This window comes from Macrotis lagotis, chromosome 1 (assembly GCF_037893015.1).
Source record: "Macrotis lagotis isolate mMagLag1 chromosome 1, bilby.v1.9.chrom.fasta, whole genome shotgun sequence".
Lineage (NCBI taxonomy): Eukaryota > Metazoa > Chordata > Mammalia > Peramelemorphia > Peramelidae > Macrotis > Macrotis lagotis.
In genome coordinates, this window is record NC_133658.1 from 351569905 (window position 1) to 351590263 (window position 20359).

At 40.0% G+C, this 20359-nt stretch overlaps 1 protein-coding gene across 1 annotated transcript in view; it reads left to right on the plus strand.

The window, feature by feature from the left end:
• The first annotated feature begins 3049 nt into the window (after positions 1 to 3049).
• TOP1 (DNA topoisomerase I) overlaps positions 3050 to 20359 on the plus strand; it is a 110869-nt gene continuing 93559 nt past the window's right edge. Inside the window, exons 1-2 of the mRNA XM_074211966.1 lie at positions 3050 to 3233; positions 3618 to 3642. Of these exons, the coding sequence (XP_074068067.1) occupies positions 3201 to 3233; positions 3618 to 3642 (58 nt within the window). The 5' untranslated portion in view covers positions 3050 to 3200. The remainder of the gene's footprint in view (positions 3234 to 3617; positions 3643 to 20359) is intronic.

A 20359-nucleotide genomic window follows, 5' to 3' on the forward strand; every position in this document is an offset into this window, starting at 1 on the left:
GGTCTGGGTTAAAAAGGTTCATGTCCAACAATGACTGATTATGCTCAGACAGAGTAAGAATGATGAGAATTGAATGAATGGAAATTGAGAACCAGTAGGAAAGTTCCATTTTTCTTATGAAAGGAATGGAGAGGAAAACATCATAACTTGAAAGTTGGAAGGTCTCTCACAAGTAACCTGGTTTAACCTGCAATAGGGAATATTTGAAGGGAGGTTGTGAAGAAACTGAGGAGAATGGTACTCACATTCAAAGTATAATATCTACCCTGTTTTGGTCTATAGAAGACAGTTTGCTCTTTTGAAAATGACAAAAAAAAAAGAGATGTTTGGTTGAAACTTTCATTGTATGTAATTGTAAAACAAATAAAATATTTATATAATTAAAGAAAAGAAAATGATCTCAAGAATTCTTAACTCTGTTGCTTTCAGCTGTATGAGCTTACCATCTCTGAACTTCAGTTTCCTCATCTGTAAAATGAGATTTTCATGAATTTTAGACAAACCTGTCAACTTGTTTCTATTATGTGTGAGATTGGACTAACATCTGCCCTACCTGCTGGTCTACAAATAACATCTGCCCTACCTACAAATCCATTCATTCAATACTCAAAAAGAATAAATTAATCACTTCCTGTCAGTCATAAATCCTCCAACAGAAGGGCAGGGACTGTTTCGTTTGTGTGTCCCTAGCACTCACCACAGTGCCCTTAATATGTGTTTAATAATGCTTATTGATTAAAATGACTGTTTGTTGAATACTATTTATTAATTGCTAGCTAAGCCTAACCCTGGAACTAGAGTAGATATTAAGTATACAAAGACAATAAATGAATAGAAAGCACATAAGTGATCATCATTTTGCAGAAGAAGAAACTGAAGGCCATGGAGTTTAATGGAGGGCAGGGCTCCTGCTCAGTGTGAAGTAGATAAGAGCACCTCACCCAGAGTCAGGAAGTCCAGAGTTCCAATCCAGCAGCAGTTACTTCCTAACTGTGTGACTTTGGGCCAGTCATTCATTGTTTACCTCAGGAAAAGAAAGTGAGGCTGGTAATTTAGCACAGCACCCCCTCACTCAAATCCAACTGCTTGTCGTGGCATCACTTTCCCTGATGTCAAGAATGAAGGATAGGGGCAGTTAGGTGGTGCAGTGGATAAAAAGTGACCTCAGACATACTGCTTACTTAGCTGTGTGACCTTGGGCAAGTGACTTTACTCCATTGCCTTGCAAAAATAAAAAAAAAAAGGAATGAAGGACAAACAACATCATCATCATCATCATCATCATGTCTCAATTTCCTTATCTGTAAAATGATCCGGAGAGGGGCGGCTAGGTGGTGCAGTGGATAGAGCACTGGCCTTGGAGTCAGGAGGACCTGGGTTCAAATCTGACCTCAGACACTTAATAATTACCTAGCTGTGTGACCTTGGGTAAGCCACTTAACCCCATTGCTTTAAAAAAATCTAAAAATCAATGATCTGGAGAAGGAAATGGCAAACCATCCAGAAAGATGCATTAAGACCTTATGGTAGGGGTGAGATCCTTCCGTATCTCTCTCTTCATACTGATGACCGTCCAACAGTATCTTTGGCAAGAAAGCCCCAAATGGGGTCCCACAGAGTCAGACCCATTTGAAATGGGTCAATAACAATATAGGGCTCCTGCTCTCCCGACACGGAGTTCTAGGGCTATTTCTACTAGATAATGTATCAGAAGGCATTTGTGAACATTTTGTAAACATTTTTATTGCTATAACTTCCCAATTACTCCTTCCCCCCCATCCTACCTTAAATATAATCTTCCCTAGTAAGAAAGCACAGTTAAACAAAACAAAACGCATTCATTCCTGCCTCCTTCTGAACCTACAATCCTTTATTTTTCCAGCGAAAAGTTGTAGTTTTTGTTGTTTGTCAGTTTTTTAAGTAGCTTAAATCCTTACAAAGATAGGCAGCCTTGGATTGGCCAAGGTCACCGGGCCCCGGGGAAGCCACCTGCGGTCATCTCGGTCTCCCCTGCCATTCTCCCTGCCAGAGGAGAAACTTCAATCATTCGCCATGAATTGATTACCCAGGATTATCGGGATTGAAAGCCCGAGAGGGACTGATGCGGTGAAGATATCCTCCTGACATGTCGTGCAAAGAGCAAAGGAGTGGGAGGCAGGAGCGCCAGCTCTGCCCAGCGGCTGGCTTCGTGACCTTGGGCAGGTGGGCTTTGGTGCCTCGGTTTTCCCATCTGCAAACTAGGAGGTCTTGGACTAACTTTCCGTCCAGTTCTCTGGGGATGCCCGGGCGGTGAGCGCCGGGGATGATAGGATTATGGGATCCGGCGCCTGGAAGGGGGCCTTAGGGATTCCCAGTCCAAACTTCTCCTTCTGCTTAGCCGGGGTGGGCATCACCTCCCCGGGGTGATAGCGCTTGGCCTCGGGGACTGCCAATTTAACACGCAAAATCCGGGCGGGTTCGAGAGCTCCCGGCCCGGAGGCTGGCCGTCTTTAAAGCCCAAGCACGTTGTCGGCGCCCAGCACCTCGGGAGGCCCCGGCGTGGCCCGAGGCGCCTGCGCAGTGCGCGGAGCCGGGGCGCGGCGGCCGCGAGGAGCCCCTCGGAGTCCCTGGCCGGAGCTGCGGGCGGGCTCGGCTTCCGAGCACGGGGGCTGGGAGGTGGGGGAGGCGAGCGCGGCGGAGCCGGAACCCTGGGGGCGCGGCGGGAGGAGGAGCTCTTTATGCAAATGAAGCTCCGCGCCGGGTGGGGTAGTTGGGGTCGTCTCGACGCGGGGCGTGGCCCGAGATGCAAATCGGAGCCAGCCATTCGAGCGGCGAGAGGCGGGCTCTGCCGGCGCCGAGCCAGCTCCGCCGAAGGCTGCTGGTTCTCTTCTCCTTCCTCCTCCCCCCTCCCTTCCTGTCTCGTCCCCCCTCCCTCTCGCCGGGTCCCGTTTAAAAGCGGCCGCGCAGGCGCAGTGGGGAGAAATGCGAACTTAGTCTGTTACACAACTCCTCGGAGCTTCATTCCCTCCCCGGTGTCTGCCGCCGCCGCCGCCGCCGCCGCCGCCATTCCCGCTGCTGTCGCTGGGTCCTCGGCCTCGCTCGCCCGCCGCCGCCGCCGCCGCCGCCGCCGCCGCCGCTCCGGGGCCTGATCTCCCCCCGCCCCAGCCGTCTGTCCCTCCTCGCCCCTTCCCGCTGCCGCCGGCGCCGCGGCCCCGTCCGACATGAGCGGGGATCAACTGCACAACGACTCCCAGGTAAGCCGGCCCTCGGCTCCGGGCCCCCCGGGCCCCCCGAGCCGGGCCTGCCTCCCCGGCCGGGGTTGACGTTTGGCGGCCGGGGGAAGATGACAGCCCCCCCCTTTCCCCAGCCCTGGACGCGGGGGGGTCCGGGGAGCGTGTGGGGGGGGAGGGGGCCCCGGCTCGGGCGGCTCGGCGCCGGCAGGAGCGGGAGGGGGGGCGCCCTGGAGGCGGCGGGCTGGCGATGCCGGGAAGTTAAAGTTTGAAAGGGCGACCCCCTCCCCGCCGTGCCCGGCCCGCGCCCCCCCCCGCGAGGGAGGGGTCGGCCCGGCTCGCCCCCCCCCCCCCCCGCCGGGTGTGCTTTATCCGTGGCTTGATTTCCTCTCCTTTCCCTCCCCACAGATCGATGCGGATTTCCGAGTGAATGGTGAGTGTGCGCCCCGGGCCCGGCGGGGCCCCCTGCCCCGGGGTGGGGAGAGGCCCGCCCGCGCCGCCCGGCTCTCCCCGGCTGCGGATGGGAAAGGACAGACATGGCGTCCCAGAGACTAAGTCCCGGCTCCTCGCTCACCGGCCCCATTGTTCCCATCGAGCCGCCCCGACCGCCCCTTTGCGGGGCTCCCAGACCCCCGGGGACCCCGGCCCGCCCAAGAGGGGGCCGCCGAGGCCCCCGATCCCCGCCGAGCCGGCGCCCGGGAGCCTTTCGGGGCCCGGATTCCCCCCTGGAAAGTCGCCTTGTCGACAGTCAGGACTTAGTCTCTGCGCCATTTTCTTTTTCTCTCTCCTCTTCTTTCTGTGTCTGTGTCTCTTTCTCTCCCTCCCTCGGCTCCTTCCGAGAGCTGCCCAGGAGGAGCTTTCTGCAGAGAAAAGCCCTATAAATCACCGTCCTCACCAGAAGGGACACAGACAGGGGGAACAGTTGGATTTTTCCCCCCTTTCCTTTTTTAAAAGCAGCTTACACGATTTCCCCCCCATTCTCCTGCATCGGGTTTGCTTCCATTCCTCCCTCTTAAAATGAAAGGTCAGTTTTGCAACTGTTGCTTGATCTTTTCTGTCAGATCTACACTACCTTTTGAATTTGCATAGAGACGAGGATAATAAATTAAAACTAAATACGTCCCCTATGAAGCATCATTTTTTTTTTGAGAGCTCTAAACAAAGAGGGGGGGTGAAGAAAACGTGCTCTCATGAGGTACCCTCCCCCTTCCAAAAAGTTTGGGAATTGCTCACCCTGGGAATTAGGACAGCCAGGCTTAGAAATTGTTTTATTCTAGTACCTACTTGTAGACAGCCAGCACGTGTGGGTCGAGCCTGTCTTTGTGGATTAGGGCACCTAGAAAGAGATGCTTTGAAAAGTGTTTTAAAAGTCCAGTCTCAAAATGATAAGAGGTTTTCGAGGACTTGACTTTGAAATCCTGAGAGAGAGAGAGAGAGAGAGAGAACAGGGATTTTGCATTGTCAGAGTTAGATGTGGCAAATACTTTTGCCTCTCAACCCCTTATAAGCATCTCAGGACCTAGTTAACCATTCTTTCTCTTTAGGATGACTTAGCGACCACAGACTTTCAGGAGCTGAGGGACATCTTGCTTTTTCTTTTTAGATTAGTTGCTTCCTAACCCTTTTCTGAAGTTAATTCATTAGTTTATTTCTTCAACCACTTCCATGTAAGACAGAATTTTTCCTTCCCAATAAAAAGAAGGGTTCAGTTTTGCATTTGGAAAGTCAAATGGAGAAAGATGTGTACTAACATAGTATTTTTTTCACTTTCCACTGAGTGGCCTTGGCCATATACATCTTTTCCGACAACCCTGCTCCATTTAAGCCAGGGTTTAGCCACTTCAGTGGTAAGAGGCTTCTGCTGAATTTTTGAATCTTGTAATAAGCACTCCATCATGTTGGCCTGCTTAGTTTGAAACAGTCTTCTGCAGCAGTGAAATGGGGCATTGAGTAGAAGACTGTTCCCTACTGGGAGAGAATTATTAAGAGAACTAAGAATTTCTTAACTATGCATTTAAACCAGACCCTTAAGGGCTAGAGAAAAAAGGCAGTCTGAAAAGGGAGAGTTAGCTTCCCAGAAAACAGTAATCATAAGCAAAATTTTAAGGTGTTTTTTTTTTAATTGGGATGTGATCTTAGAGAAATCTGGATGGGAACAGGACTTGGACTGAGAAACGGGCTCAGTAAGCGTGTATCTAGTATTTAGAACAAGGTTTTCAGAATAGTTTAAGGCTCCTCCTTCACCAATGTTTAGGTAATTCCAAGGATTATACATAGATTGCACAAGGGAAATAGTCTGTTTTTCTAAAGTCAATTGTGTGCTGGGTATGCTGATTGTAGTCCTAGCAATTTCTAATTCAAATCTGAATACTGTCTCTGCTGCTATGATTGTAAAGGCCAAGCTCTAGCCCAGCACAAACAAATTTTGTTAAGGAAGAGGAAACAGACATTTAGTTTCTGTATCCAGAGTGATACCAACACTTGAGGTCTAGAAAGGGTTGCAGGGGAAGACTTGGTGACATCACATTTTTATGTATTTTTTGGTGTCTGCTTAATTCTCTGGCAGACAGTTTTTGGTTTTGGTTCCCAAACTCACCCCAGACTCCAAGCTTTCAATATGGGAGTTGTTCTCTTTGCCAGTATAATCCAAAGGAAGGATGGTTAGTGTTAGCAACCTACTTCTACATCATCATCAAGTGCTACCTAGGCTAGCTAGGAATTCTCTGACCACCTGAGAGAATTCTAAACTGTTTTGTTTTTCTAAGTGAAACACCCAAATCCAAGTACATGAAAGTAATTGTCTTAAATCCTGGTCTTTGAATTAGATAAATTTGTTGTTGATCTTTATTAGGCTAGACAGTATAAATTTATACATATAACTTGGATTGCCCCCTTTTTCATGTCCTTCACCCCTATCAGGTATAAAAATGGATTCCATCTCAACCTAAACTGCTTGTACTTTAGGTTTATTGCTGTGGGTTGTGTTGAGTTTGGAACTCACCTATTTTATTCTCTGGCCTATTTTTGGCTTCTGAAAAAGAATCTGTTCTCTATGAAAAGCATTATTGTTCATTTAAGGAGTCTACTATGAAATAAGACTTCAGGTGCTTAAGGTATGCAAAGACTTTCTAAGTGCTGGGGAAATATCCACATATTGGCCATTGTATTATTTTGACAAAATGGTGGGTAGGGCATTTTAAGCTGAATAGTTCCTGCCTACTAATGCTTCATGGGATCTAGAAGTGTCACACTGCTCCCCCCACCCCAGCTGATCACCGATGTTTAGATTCACAGTGATATAGCAGAGTAAAATATTTTGACATCATTTATTGTAGGCAATGCTATTTATTCATGATTTGACATCCTGTTGTGTTGATCCCAGGTAGCGTAATGGAGTAGATTTGGATAGAAGGAATTAAGTACAAATTGTACTTGATGCTAACAGTTACTTTTATTTCTGTGCTAATGGCAGAGACAGGTTGCCTGGTGCTTCCTTCTGCCCTTTTGAATCCAATTTTCCCCTTGTTTCTAAGTTCCTTGACCATGTTTTTAAGCTAAGGAATGATGGGATCTGGCATCTCCTAAGGCAGTGATTCCTAGTGTGTTCTGGAGACCCCTAATGATTCCTGAGAATTTTCAAGAGGTCCATGAGGTCAAAACTATTTTCATAATAATACAGAGATGTTTTAATTTTACATATGGTAAATATTGATATAACTCACATAAACAAAGGCACTTTGCAGAGAGGTCCTCAGTTTTTAAGACTGTAAAGAGGTCATTTCCATTTCTACTTACAACAAGAATTCTGGTCCTTTGGGTGTTAGGAAGTTGTTTTAAGTATGCATCATCTACTTTAAAGGTGCTTTTTTGAATCTTCAGTCTATCATATCTCACAAATTTAGACCTGCTTTGAATTTGATAATAATAAAACAATAAATACTAACTGCTGACATGTACATATCATTGTAAGATGTGTAAAGCCCTTTAGGTAGACTGCCTTGTTTGACTCATCCAATAGCCCCTTGGAGGTAGGTACTGTTATTAACCTTTTTTTTCTAAACAAGGAAATTCAAAATCAAAGAGGTTTTAACATCTTACACAGGGACATACAACTGGGTAGGTATCAGTTTAATTCAAACTCTAAGGTTGGGTCCATGCTTTTTTTCTACTATGTCATGCTGCCAAGAAAATTCAGGAGATTTAAAAAAAAATAAGTTTCCTGAAAAGCAGAAAATTAGTATAGTTGCTGTTGGGCTAGTGTGCAGGTACATTTCTGAGTTTAACCAACTTTTGTATGTCTCTGGTTAAGAGAGGCAGTATAGAAAATAGAAAATTTCTTTCTAACCTCCCCATCCAGGCTACATTTGGATTGTTCCTTTCTCTACAATGGAGGGGCTAGCAAACACTACAGTAGCCAATAAGAGAGCAACACTTAGGGACCTTAGTCCTAGTCCTTTCAATAATTGGGATTTGACTGTATCTAAAATCATGTGGCTTTTTAAATTCATTTTTAGCCAATTCAATTTAGAAACCATTTTTAGGTCACAGAATTTTATTTATATTCTATTCTCTGACATAATATAAAGACAGTAAAATAAGTAAGGCAGGACATTGTATTTTTCTGGAATAATCATGATTAGACTGGCAAGTAGCTACTTATGTAGCCACCTTAATAAGGGTAAATTTCCATTGTTGAAATGGAATTGTAAAAACTTGAGTCAGAAAATTCATTTGTTTGCTTCAGGCCATCTTGATTTCGTGCCCTTCTAGAGAAGAATCGAGGACTCTTGACCTGTCCATCCAAAAGCTGGTCATCTAAAGCTCAGGTCCTCTTCACTCTTGGAATAATATTCTTAACTTGACAGAGTTTAGTTAGATGCCCTGACTACATCAGTCTGAATAATTATGGTCTTAGGACTTAAAAGGGATGATCTTTATGATAGCACATGTGATTTGTTAAAAGGTATGTATTCTGTGCTCTGGGTGCCAGTTAAAATTGGAGAGTAATTTAAGTGAATTGTTTGATAGTGTTTGCTTTTTTATGTTTCTTCAGATTATAATGTAGTTGTGCATATTAAATTAATTGAACTTATAAGAAGATTGATATTGAGAGAGAGAAAATATGTTTTACATAAACTTACGCATATAGTTTGAGCCTTGTTTAGTAGCTCTGGAGGTATGGGTTCTAGTCCTTGCCTTACTACTTTATAGTAAATCTCTGAATCTCTTTATAGAAAATCTCTGAATTATTATCTGTTCTGATCAACTCACCTTCCTCTTAGGATTATGTTGATTTAGTGAGATAATAAAGAAATTATTTTAAATGCAAGAGAGAAAAATGAATATTTTTGTCCATAGGCTTTTGATTTTTATGAAGGATTGCATTTTCTGCATATGGAACTTTAGTGAAGATGTTCTAAGTTTATTTGGAGAACTTTGTCTTTGAAAATAATTTTTAGTGACTTTTTTTGTTTTATATCACTTAGATTTGTCAGTGTGCATCCCTCTTCCTGAGAGCCTCCCCTTAATTTATTAATTTTACTTCCAATTTGAAAAAGCTAAGGAAAATGGAAGAGCAATATGAATATCTGGGGGGAGGGGGCTTGATGATGAGTCCCTAAAGACCAATGACATTCCTGTAAACTCTGTATTTAGGCTCCAGATGTTGGAGTTTAGACATTGTGTTTAGACTTTGGTTCAAATTCTGTATATTTTTATCAGTGTCTTAGCTATATAGTGATTCATTGGCATATCCATCACAGGATGGTCTAGGAAAGGGCATATGACAATGCTAGTAGGTTTTATAGTACCCATTTCTGGGATTTTTTATTTAGACTTAACAAAATTGGCAGGTAGAAACCTCTGAATCAAATAAATGTTGGGAATCTTTTTAAATCTTAGCATCCTGGATTTAGAGCTGTGAGGGATGTTGGATAGTGAAGTCCAACAGGAAGTTATCCTTTTACATCATCTGTAGAAAGAGTTCTAGAGAAGGTAGAAGTTGAATAACTTTCCTAAAGTAGTCACACAGGTAGGAAGTGGCAGAGAAGCCTTTGAAACCCAGATAAGTCTCCTACCTCCCAAGTCTTGAGTATTTTCTTACTATGTCAGCACTGTATATAAGGGGTTACTGGTAACCTCTGAACAAATACTTCTGCACATTTTGGTTCTTTGCAAAATCAGGGAACTTTATTTAATAGGTTATCTTTTTCACACTTTGCAACCTGTGTCTCAGATATGGGGGATACAAGTAGCAGTAGAATGAAATTTAAATTTCATTGTTCTTAAATAAATAGCCCAAGTGGCAGCATTATACCCATCCCCTTTTGGTATTTGAGGAAAGAATGAAGGAAAGGAGGAGAGGTATATTTTGTGCTGATAGGGCAGCAAATGAAAAATGGAATTAAATGGAAAAGGGAGAAATTTAATTAAGTGGGGAAAGCTTTTGGGTGCTCTTACCTTTTTTAGCTCCTGCGTTATAGTTGTGATTCTTTATTGCACAGATTGCTCATTTTTGCAAGTGTGTCTGATTTTCAACTGCTTTTCATTTAGAAAGACAAAAAAGAAAACTTTAATCAAGATTTACTCTTCAGAGTAGTTTTCAAACACTAGTGAATAAAGCTAAAGGAGGAGAAAGTCATTGTATAGCTGAGGTTTATTGAGTAAATAAATCATATGAAGATTGTTGAGCTGAATTACTCTATCAAAGGGTGAAAGAAATATCATTATCCAAATGGCTGTGACATTCAGGAAAGTCATTAATGTTTTGTATACTTAAGAGTTTTTAAGTGAAAGAGGTATGTCTTCCCCTCCAGTTTCTTTAATTAAAGAAAAAAAGAGTGTTTCTGGTCTGGGTTTTCCATCTTTTTGTTTCTAATTTTAAAAAAAATAGATTCCCATTTTGTTTGTCACAAAATTTCATTACTTTTTTTGTGTTTTTATTAATAATTTTGTCACTTGGTTCTTATGTAGAACTATTCAAAATAGTTTGCCACTTTTAAAATTCCCTTTGTTGAAGAGAAGCTTTGTTCTTCTGTACTAAACTAAAATTGGAGGGGGGGTGATTCTACTAGTTTAGTAATTTCTAAGTTCCTAAAGTTCTAATGATCTGTCCTTTTGGAATGAGGGGAAATTAATTCATAAGTATTCCAGACGAATACCCAGATACTATCACCACAAAGGGTATCTGATTGATCAGTGTTATTTAAATTCAAAGAGATTTAAATTCAAAGAACTAGTTTCACAAAACTATGATTCAATATTTTTCCACACTTAATTATGAAATCTCTCCGTGGCTATGTAGATTAAAGTCCCAGATTTGTACATTTTGTAGAACACAGACCTTCTTATTCTCTTTTTTTTTTTTAAGATTTTTCAAGGCAATGGGGTTAAGTGGCTTGCCCACGGCCACAAGGCTAGGTAATTATTAAGTGTCTGAGGCCGGATTTGAACCCAGGTACTCCTGACTCCAAGGCCGGCATTCTATTACTGTGCCACCTAGCTGCCCACTTCTTATTCTCTTTTAACCCCAAAGTTACTCAGATGATGCATGGTCCAGAAACTTTTAGACCCACTCTCTGTGGATTACAAAGCTATTGAGTATAGAACTAGAATTTTATTTTTCATTATTACTGTATTGGAGTTTATACCAAACTATAATAAGATAGGTAAAATCTTAATTTGGGCATTTTGTGCCCATAGGACATGACAGTAATATTAAGAAGATTAGGAGTTAGACCAAATCATAATCCCAGTCCACTCCTGAGTAATAGTTATTTTTTGGATAGATTACTGCTTTGATTCAGTCTCCATTTATGTCTCCTCTAAGTTTCATAGAGAAACAAACGTCTCCAGTTTGTTCTACTCTTCAACTTCTTGAATAGTTACTTCATAATACCAGGGGAAAGGGAACTAGGAGGAGTTTGGGGGGTGGGGGTGGATTAAGAGGTATTTCACACTGGTATGTTTTGGAGAGAAAGACAACAAATTTGGAGTTAGAAAAACTAGATTTTAGTTTTCTCTCTCAGCTACTAATTAGCTTCACCTCCTTAAGTTTGTTAGTTCCTCAGGATCTAAATTTCTTCTGTTGAATGTAGATACTGGACCACATGCTCTAAAGTCCTTTACAACTCTTAATATTCCATGGTCTATAATACTTCCTTAAGCAAGATTTCATATTCTTCCTTTGGGAAGGCTCACTTTAGGTCAAATATTTCTTATTCTTTAGTGCAGTGGGATCAGTTTTTCTCAGCAGTAATGTGTCAGAAGAAATAGTGTCCCTACTCTCTTACTTCCTATATTAACTAATAATTAGACATATCATACCATGCTTGGTTTATCTGGATGCTCCTGAAGTATTTGGGGCACATATGCAGATTTTGAGAACCATTTCTTTGAGTAAGTTCAAACTTCTCAAGTGACTTTAAGCTACACACACCCACTTTCCAGCCTTTCTTGACCTTTGGAGAATGACAGGGCAAAAGTGAAAAGTTTTGAGATAATAGTGAGAGAATTTGAAATAACAACAACAACAAAAAAGTTACAAGAGCCAGTTTCTCAACTGGAGGGGCTGGTCTCCTTTCCCAAATGTCTCTGCCTCAGGTACTATGGAACTACCATTATTTTGCTTGTTCTGAAGCTAAAGTTTTGATCTTTCGTGTGCCTGCCACTTCATACCTCAGTTTTGCATGGTAGAAGTTATTCTAGTTCTGCCACTTAAATTAGTGACTGACTAATATTATTTATTCTTTATTGGTCTTAGTTTTTGAGTCAGAAGGGTCCTCACAGGGCTTCTGGTCCATATCTTTCATTTTACTAACTAGTGAGGAAACTAGAGCCCAGGTCAGTAGAGTGACTTGACTATAGTGTTGGAGGTCACATTTGAAAATGGCGTCCTTACTCTAGAACTAAGGCTCTTCCCATATTTCCTCTCCAAGGTGACACTCTTGGATTATAGTTAAGCAGAAAAGTTGAGTGGTTAAGAGTTAAATACATCTTAAAATGGCATTTTGACCTACTTGGAACAATTCCTTTTCTGATCTTTAAATTGAAATGTACAAATACAAACTTTCCCTTTTTCTATAGATGACTAGCATGTGAACATCATTTCCTTATCTTTCTACATGAGAGTGAATTTTTGTAATAAAGCTATCCAGGGGTGTGACAGGAACACAGGACTACCTACCCCACAGCTTGGTTAGGAGTAAAGCACGATATAGACAAAGATGAGCTACTTCAGTTCAAATAAATTGTGTCTTAGTGCATAGAAAACTAACTCCTGGTGTAGTTGGACTTACTGATATGGTCTTAGAAAGCCAGGCATCCCAGCACCATGTATCTCTCCCCTGCCCCCACCCCATCCTGCATAAAAGAAGGAATTGGGTAAGGGGAATCTCTAAGATGCTCTCCTGGATGTAGCTTCTGAGGGATTGCTGAAGAGGCACTTCATGAAAATACCTGATGGCAGTTAAATTGCTCTAAAAATAATGAGAAAGATGAAGAAACTATATGACTGCTTGATAAAAAGAGTTTCTTAAAATAATAATATAGGTGCTTTTGGTTAGAGTCCACTTACAAACGTGTTTCCTTAATTTCATATTAGAGGCAATATGCAGCGGCGATAACTGGACTTGGAGTAAGGAAGATGGAATTTAGATCAGTCTTTGACCCTAATCTAAACAAAATTTCAAATTTAGATTCTATTCAAGGATAAAAATCCTGGAGCAGGGAATCGCTATAGTCTTATATGAGAGATAAATAAAACCCCCACACAAAACTGGAAGCTGTATTTGCATTTTTATTTCAGATTTTGTTTTTGTTTTTGCTGTGTTCTCATTTTTCATCTGGCAAAGGTTATTGGCCTCTTTGTTATTAACAATCAATCATTAGTTGCTGCTTTAGATATCATTTTGATGTTGTAGTATACCATTACAGCCAGAACACATCCCCACCCAGGAACTTGCCCCTGCCTCCAGAACAACAAAAATCACTACCACCCACAATTTGGATGGCAAGCATAACCTCTGTGGGAGTCTTAAAGGTTATGAAAGCTGGGTGCTTTTAGTAAAGGTAGTGTCAATTACCCTCTCAAAGCAAAGTTGTCCACTTGGAACAGAGTTAGGAAGTCTATTTTACAGCTAATTTACAGATTTTTTAATAGAACTCTATGGATTTTCTGCTAAGCTGCCTTGTGCTTTGGGTTACAGATATTTTATAAGTGAAATGCCAAGTTCTCATTATTTGTGGTGTGAAGGAGACTTGTTTTTACCATGAAACAATCTGGTTTCTTTTGACAGCAGGAGCTATATATGGAAAGACCTTATAAAAATTCTTAACTAACAGACTGAGAGCCTACTGTGTTCAGCACATCAGAAATTATCTCTTATTAAGATCAATTCTTAATGCAAATAGTTTTTTGATGGCCCAGCTAATAACTTCTTGCCAACTTAATTTTAACTTCCGAATGTCAGACCCCTGAAAAACAGAATTGAAGTGAAAACTTAAGATCAGTGTAGAAGATGCTTTGCTCCATATGGTTTTCACCTTTGAGAGAAAGTATCTTAAATTATCTTTTATGTTCAGCCAAAGTTTTCAGTAATGGTTCAAAATTCTAACTGCCCTTTAATAGCTAATTGACTTGAATTTTAATTTTTTTCAGAGTCATGCTTAAGGAGAGCCCAGAATAATCTGGACTATGTATCTGTGAAATCCTTATCATTCAAGATTGGACTGAACCTATGGTCTCTTACAAAGTAATTGATGAAAATGATTATCAATTTGAAATATTGGCTAACTTAAAAATTGACACAGAATTAGAGGTAACTCTGACTGTGGAAGTAGTTTATAAAGAGCAGCACTTAAAATGGAAAATCTTAAGGACCAGAAATAGCATAAGTGATATATATACTCAGTGGAAAAATCAGTGGCAACATTAGGGTTTGTGGACTAATCTGACATTTTAAAAAACCTTCAAATAGGGCGGCTAGGTGGCGCAGTGGATAGAGCACCGGTCCTGGAGTCAGGGGTACCTGGGTTCAAATCCAGTCTCAGACACTTAATAATTACCTAGCTGTTGGCCTTGGGCAAGCCACTTAACCCCATTTGCCTTGCAAAAAAAAAAAAACCTAAAAAAAAAACTTCAAATATAATATCTTACTGTGGTAAGTAGATGGCTTACAATAATCCTGAGTGCTGCCTAACAAACTTGATTAAAATGTAATTGGGAAATGTTAACAAAATAAAGTTTAAAAATACAACATCAAATCAGTGTATGGTTTTCTGAGTCAATATGTGGCCTTCAGGGATCCTTATATATATTGTGGAATGACCCCAATTTATATTCAAGTTTCATAATACTGCTGAGTCACCAAGTTAAAACTGCTATTTGATTGAAGCTATCTCAACTTTGTCTTGTTTTATCTCAACTTTTTGTCAGTTGCTTGAGACATTGTCCTTTATGACTCTTCCTCAAAAACTTTTTCAAATAGAATTTAACTGAAGTTGTAAAAGAATTGCTTAAGCCCTTTTAAACAATTTGACACATTTAGTTTGATATTTGCTTACATATTTAAAATGACCACTGAGAAAGGTTGAAGGCTAGAAAGTAGCTCTCAAGTCTTTTACAGTGTTGGAATTTGAATTACTGACTTCCATAAGCCAAATGTAATTTTTTTTATTTTTGTTGTCTTTCTGGTAAATAACTGCTTCTTTCCATTTTAGAGTGATATGGATTGCTGTAGGAGACTTAGCAATCTATTTGGAAAGCTTAAATTGATATTTCTATTTCAGTAGAAAAAAGCAAATTGCCCTTTTACAGTAGGTTCCTCCATTAGCAGGTTTTTATGGTTTTAGGATTAACAAAGGTTACTCTGTTTTTGCATTTCTTCAACTGTAGTATACCAATAATAAGCTGGGAGTCTACATTTATTTTAGGGTACTGTGTGTAGTGTGTTTAAATTGGCCTCATTCTGGTTGCCCAGGCTGCTGTGCTAATAGCGAGTGGGTTCTTTGGTGGGAGGTACTTTCTAGCAGTTTCGATTTAGGGCTAATAGTGTTAAAAAGAACATTTTTCAGGAGAAGAAAGACTTCTCCAGCACTTTTGAATTTTAAGTATCTTGTTCTTATTACTACAAATGTTTCTTCAGAAGAACAGTCTGAGCTATATAGTATGTGATCTATTAGAGTTTGAAGCCATTAATTCTTTGCTAGGATGCCCAGGTGCCTTCTTATACAGTATTTTCTTGTGAATCACCCATCCTTACTTCATACAAATTGGTATGTTCAAAGGAGTGGGAAGACTGAAAGAAAAAGAGTGAGGGGGAAGTGTTCTACTTCCTAGCATCAGCTAAACTTTTCCAAGTTGCAAGGACTATGTTTTCTATCATCATTAAACATAAAGATCAGGCTTCCTAAGACTTCAGTGGGTCTTAGTTCCCCTTTTGAGTTTTAACAGATTGACCAAGAAGCACCTACTGTTTACTGAGACCTTTAGAACCAGATATCCCCTCATTAGGAAAAATATGCTAAATCCCCAAACTGGAGTATCTGAAATCAAGAATAGGTTAAAGATAAAAATAGCATTCTCCTGTGTTGACAGGTTGAGCCATGAGGTCTATAAAAATTAAGATTTGAAACAGCACTGAAGAATCATAAGTTAAAATTTTAATATTTAAAGGTTAACCTTTCCTGGTCCACAGAGATCTGAAGGATTAGAAGACAAAGTACTAAGTGGTATAGGGATTGGAATTTTGTTGATTTAGTTTTTCTAATGCTTCTAAGATTGAGCTAGTCACATCCTATTTCTTCCTAGACAAGCCTTTTTTTAGAAGTAGCCACAAAGTATCAGTGACTTTTGCTACTTAACATTTCAATTGAGAAACTTTGACTGGACTTTTTCAGAAGCCTGGTTTGAAAAGTTGGTCTGGTCAAACTCTGGAATTGCTGCAGCTTCTAATGAGATTAACTAAAAGAAGACAGTTGGCTCACCTTAGCAGTCACCAAGCTGTGGAGACTTACCTTGGTACTGCCAGCTTAGAAAGCAAAGCAGTAGAGAATACTGGAGATCAGGGCAGCCAGCTATTTACTGAATTTGAAAAAATTTGATTTCTTCTGGCCTCCCTAAAAGAGGCCAAACAAACAGGAATTAGACAGTCTGGCTTTTGTGTCTTATATTTGTTTTTAGTTTAATTTTTTACATGCTTTCCCATATTGAATAACTTCTTTCCCTTATACCTGTAATTTGGGTAATAAGAATGTTATTCCCCATTTCATAGAAACAAACACACCTAGAAATGAATAGATTTGCCCATGATCACATAGCTAATTTTCTGTCAGAACTAGGATTCAAACCCAAGTCTGACTCAATTTTAGCAATTCTTCCCATTGTATCATGTTAAAGGGGAAAACATTAGGTCTCTTGCATTAGAGATGCTTTAGGCGTAGCTAGGTGGCACATGGATGGAACAGGAGGACTTGGTGTTCAAATCTGGTCTCAGACTCTTAATAATTACCTAGCTGTGAGACCTTGGGCTTTAAAGAAGTAAAAATATCTTAATACCAGGGTTTAATTTTTAATTTTTTTTTTTGCTTTAAATGCTTTAAATTTTCTCTGGGTAAAGTTGTCGTTTAATGGTGTTTGGGTTTATAATCTAGCATCCTTCAAGTAATCCAGGTTGGAAAGCTATTTTCCTTCCCATGTATGTTTCTATAAAACTTGCAACTAAATGTCCTATTATAATTCTTCAGTAGTAGGTGATAAGGGTTTAATACAGAATATACTGTATTAAACCCTTATCACCTACTACTGAAGAATTATAATTAACTAATTGATCACCTTACTTCTACTATTCCTCATATCCACCAGTCTATCCTTCCCATAGCTGTCAAATTAATCAGAGTAATACACAAGCTTGCAGTCACTTCCTTGCTAAAAATTAGCCTTCATTATTATTATATTATTTCATATAGAATAAATTGAAAATCTTTAAACACCTTTTGCAGTGAGTCTAGATTGCATCTGAGCAGCCTTTTTAGCATTATTTCTCGTCATTCATCATTTTCCTTCATGTACTATTTTTCTTCTCTTTTTTTGGTTGGGGCAGCATGAGTTAAGTGGCTTGCTCAGGGTCATACAAGTGTCAAGTATCTGAGTCTGGATTTGAACTCAGGTCCTCTTGACTCCAGGGCAGGTTCCCTATCCATTATGACATCTACCTGCCATTCATACTTTATTCTGGTCAAATATAATATTAACTGTTCTGTGATCAAGTCTTCCTTCTGCTTTCTCAGTCATATAAAACTACAACCCTTTCCCTTCCTTATCTTTTTGTCTGTTGAAAATTCTTCTCAAGATTCAACTTTCTGTTGCTTCTGTGAAGTCTTCCCTGGATTTCTTCATTTGAATATTAGGTTGTCTTTCCTCGGACTTTCTTAGAACTTAATCTAGTTTTCCCATTTTACCAGTATAGTATTGCAGAAAGACTACTGTAATGGTCTTGGGTGACCTACTAGATCTGACAAGATGTGACTCTTGGCCAGTTAGTTAATCTCAAAGACCCTCAGGCTCCTTATCTACCAAATCAGAATTCTATTCCACTTTACAGGGTTGAGGGAAAACTTTTAAAATAAACCTTAAAGTGCCATAGAAGGTTGTATCCCTTTAGAAGGCAGGGAGCATTATTAGTGTATCACTTGGGAAGTACTTAATAAAACGTTTGACTTGAATTAAAAGATACTTTAGACAAGCATTTCAGGTTTACTTTCTATCTTTGACCCTTGATTTGTGTCTTTTTTACTACTTTAAAAAACAAACTAAACTAAAATTAAGTTTCTAACTTTACAGTAGTATGTACAATAAGAAGGTTGAAGGGGACAAAGATTCTTTCCCATGTTAAAGTTGCCTATCATATGCAACTTGTTGTACATGCTAATGGCCTGACAGACCCTAATCTTTGAGAGCATAGATTTTATTAGAGGGAAGGGAGGAGATATGTAGAAAAGTAACTGGTATAAGAGAATGATCCAAGAATTAGAGGCAGTATGTTGTGAGAAATTTGAGGGAGAGATTTTCAGCTGGGAGGGTCAGGGAAGGAGTTATAACTTAGGAGCTATACAGAGTTGAGCCTAGGAGAAAGGCACTTAAAATAGAACAGGATTGGGGAGGAGGTAATAATTACATTTTGAGGAATGAAGAAAGACATAGATTAGAGAGGGTGGTTTGGCAAAAAGTAGTCATGTGAATTAGTTTTTACATAAGGCTATATAAAGAGGGATTAGAATCAGATTGAAGGACCTTGAATGCCAGGATCATGAATTTTGTATCTGAATTGAGAGCCAATGGAGAGCTACTGCCATTAGATTCAGGGAATGGTGTGAACATCAGTGTGAAGGATGAATTGGAGATAGAGTGAATGGAAACAGCCTAATTTTAAAATGTATAGTATGTTTTAAGTGAGAAAAGCTGGAACTGGGATGGTTACATAGGGTGTGGAAGGGAAGGGACAGCTAGGAGAAATGAAGGTGGAATTGGCATGAGTCAAAGATAAGTGAAATTGTTCTGTCTTGGTAATTAAAAGGGTAGTAACATCATCAATTTACAATTACAGGGGTTTGGAGGGTAGGGCAAAAGGAATTCAGTTTTTTGGATATATTTAGTTAAAGGTACCAGCTGGACATTTCATTGGTAGTGGTAGATAGTTGGGAATCAGAGACTAGGACTCCTGGCAGAAATAGAGTGTGGAGATAGAGATTGGGAACCATCTGCATAATGCTGAGAATTCTAACAATGGGATCACCAAAGAAGAGAGTAAAAATAGAAGGTAGTCAATGAGATAAACCTAGGAGAATTTTCACATTTAGGGTACAGGAAAAAGATAAAGAGCCAGCAAAAATATTAGAATAGAGGAGATACATCAGGATTGCTTTAGCCAAGGAAGAGGGTAATCCTTGTCAAAATATTTTCCTCTGGGAAAGAAGCTAATCTCTTACCTTTAGAACTTGGTGCAATATTTGTCTTGTAATAGTAAATCTAGTCTTTTTAGAGTGTCTTGTATATCATTTCCCTCTGTTCCATTACTATGGGGTAGTTTCTCTCAAAAAAGTCCTGTAAAGCACATTTTGTCATGGTACTTTTCCTTTGGTTGAGGTTATCACTTTGAGGGGGTTTGTTTAATCCAGGTTGTTAAATCTTATAGGATTTAGGAAGTAGACCAAAAACTACCATGATTTGGGATACTCAGAGGAGCTTTTTACAAAGGTTTGAGTTTTTTCTCCTGGCACATAAATGGAAATGTTTTCCAGTTCTCTCCTTCTGAGGCACATTTACCTCAGTAGTACCCAAGATATTTAATCTGTTTTGACCCCTCTGCCTTCTTAGAACAGTAATCTTTATAATAATCACATTTAACTGGCCAATTAATTCTGATGTCACCTGAGGATTAGATGGTTTTGAGTTGGGCCTGAACCAGCATTTTCATGCAAATATCCCTATTGCTTGTCCTAGCCTTGTAAGTAGATAGAGGTTTTCCCTCTGACATATAATGGCTGTGTGATTCTAGACAAGTCACTAATCCCCTTGGGGCCCAGGCAATTCTGGGGGGCTACAAGACTACAAGTTTCAGATCTGCATAGCTGGAGGAAGTTCTCATCAGAATTTATTAATCACAGACCCAGACCAAAAAATAAATAAATAAGTAAAAGCAACAACAACAAAAGCCTAATAGAGCCAAGGAAAGACTAGTGAATGAAATATTCATGTGTATATTTTTTTAGTTAAATCAAATAGTCTAAAGGGCTATCTGTTGAAAAAAAAAAGAAAGGAAAAGCTTTTTATAGTTAACTAAGGCTTGCCTTGAACCATTATTCTATTTGGATAGACAGATATTTAAATTCAGCTCTCTTTCTCCATTTCGTGAACCAGAAAGGAACCTTTTTCTGTTTAATCAATACACTCCATCCACCCCACCCCCAATTTTACAGGTGAAGAAACTGAAACCTATATAAAGGAAGTCACTTACTGAGAGTCATAACTTAAAAGTGCTATATAAATATGTCAGCCATTAAGCATAGAGCTGGGATTTGAACTGGGGGCCTCGAACTCTAAACCAAACCAAGAATTTCCACTTTACCATGCTGCCTCTATTTATTTATTACCC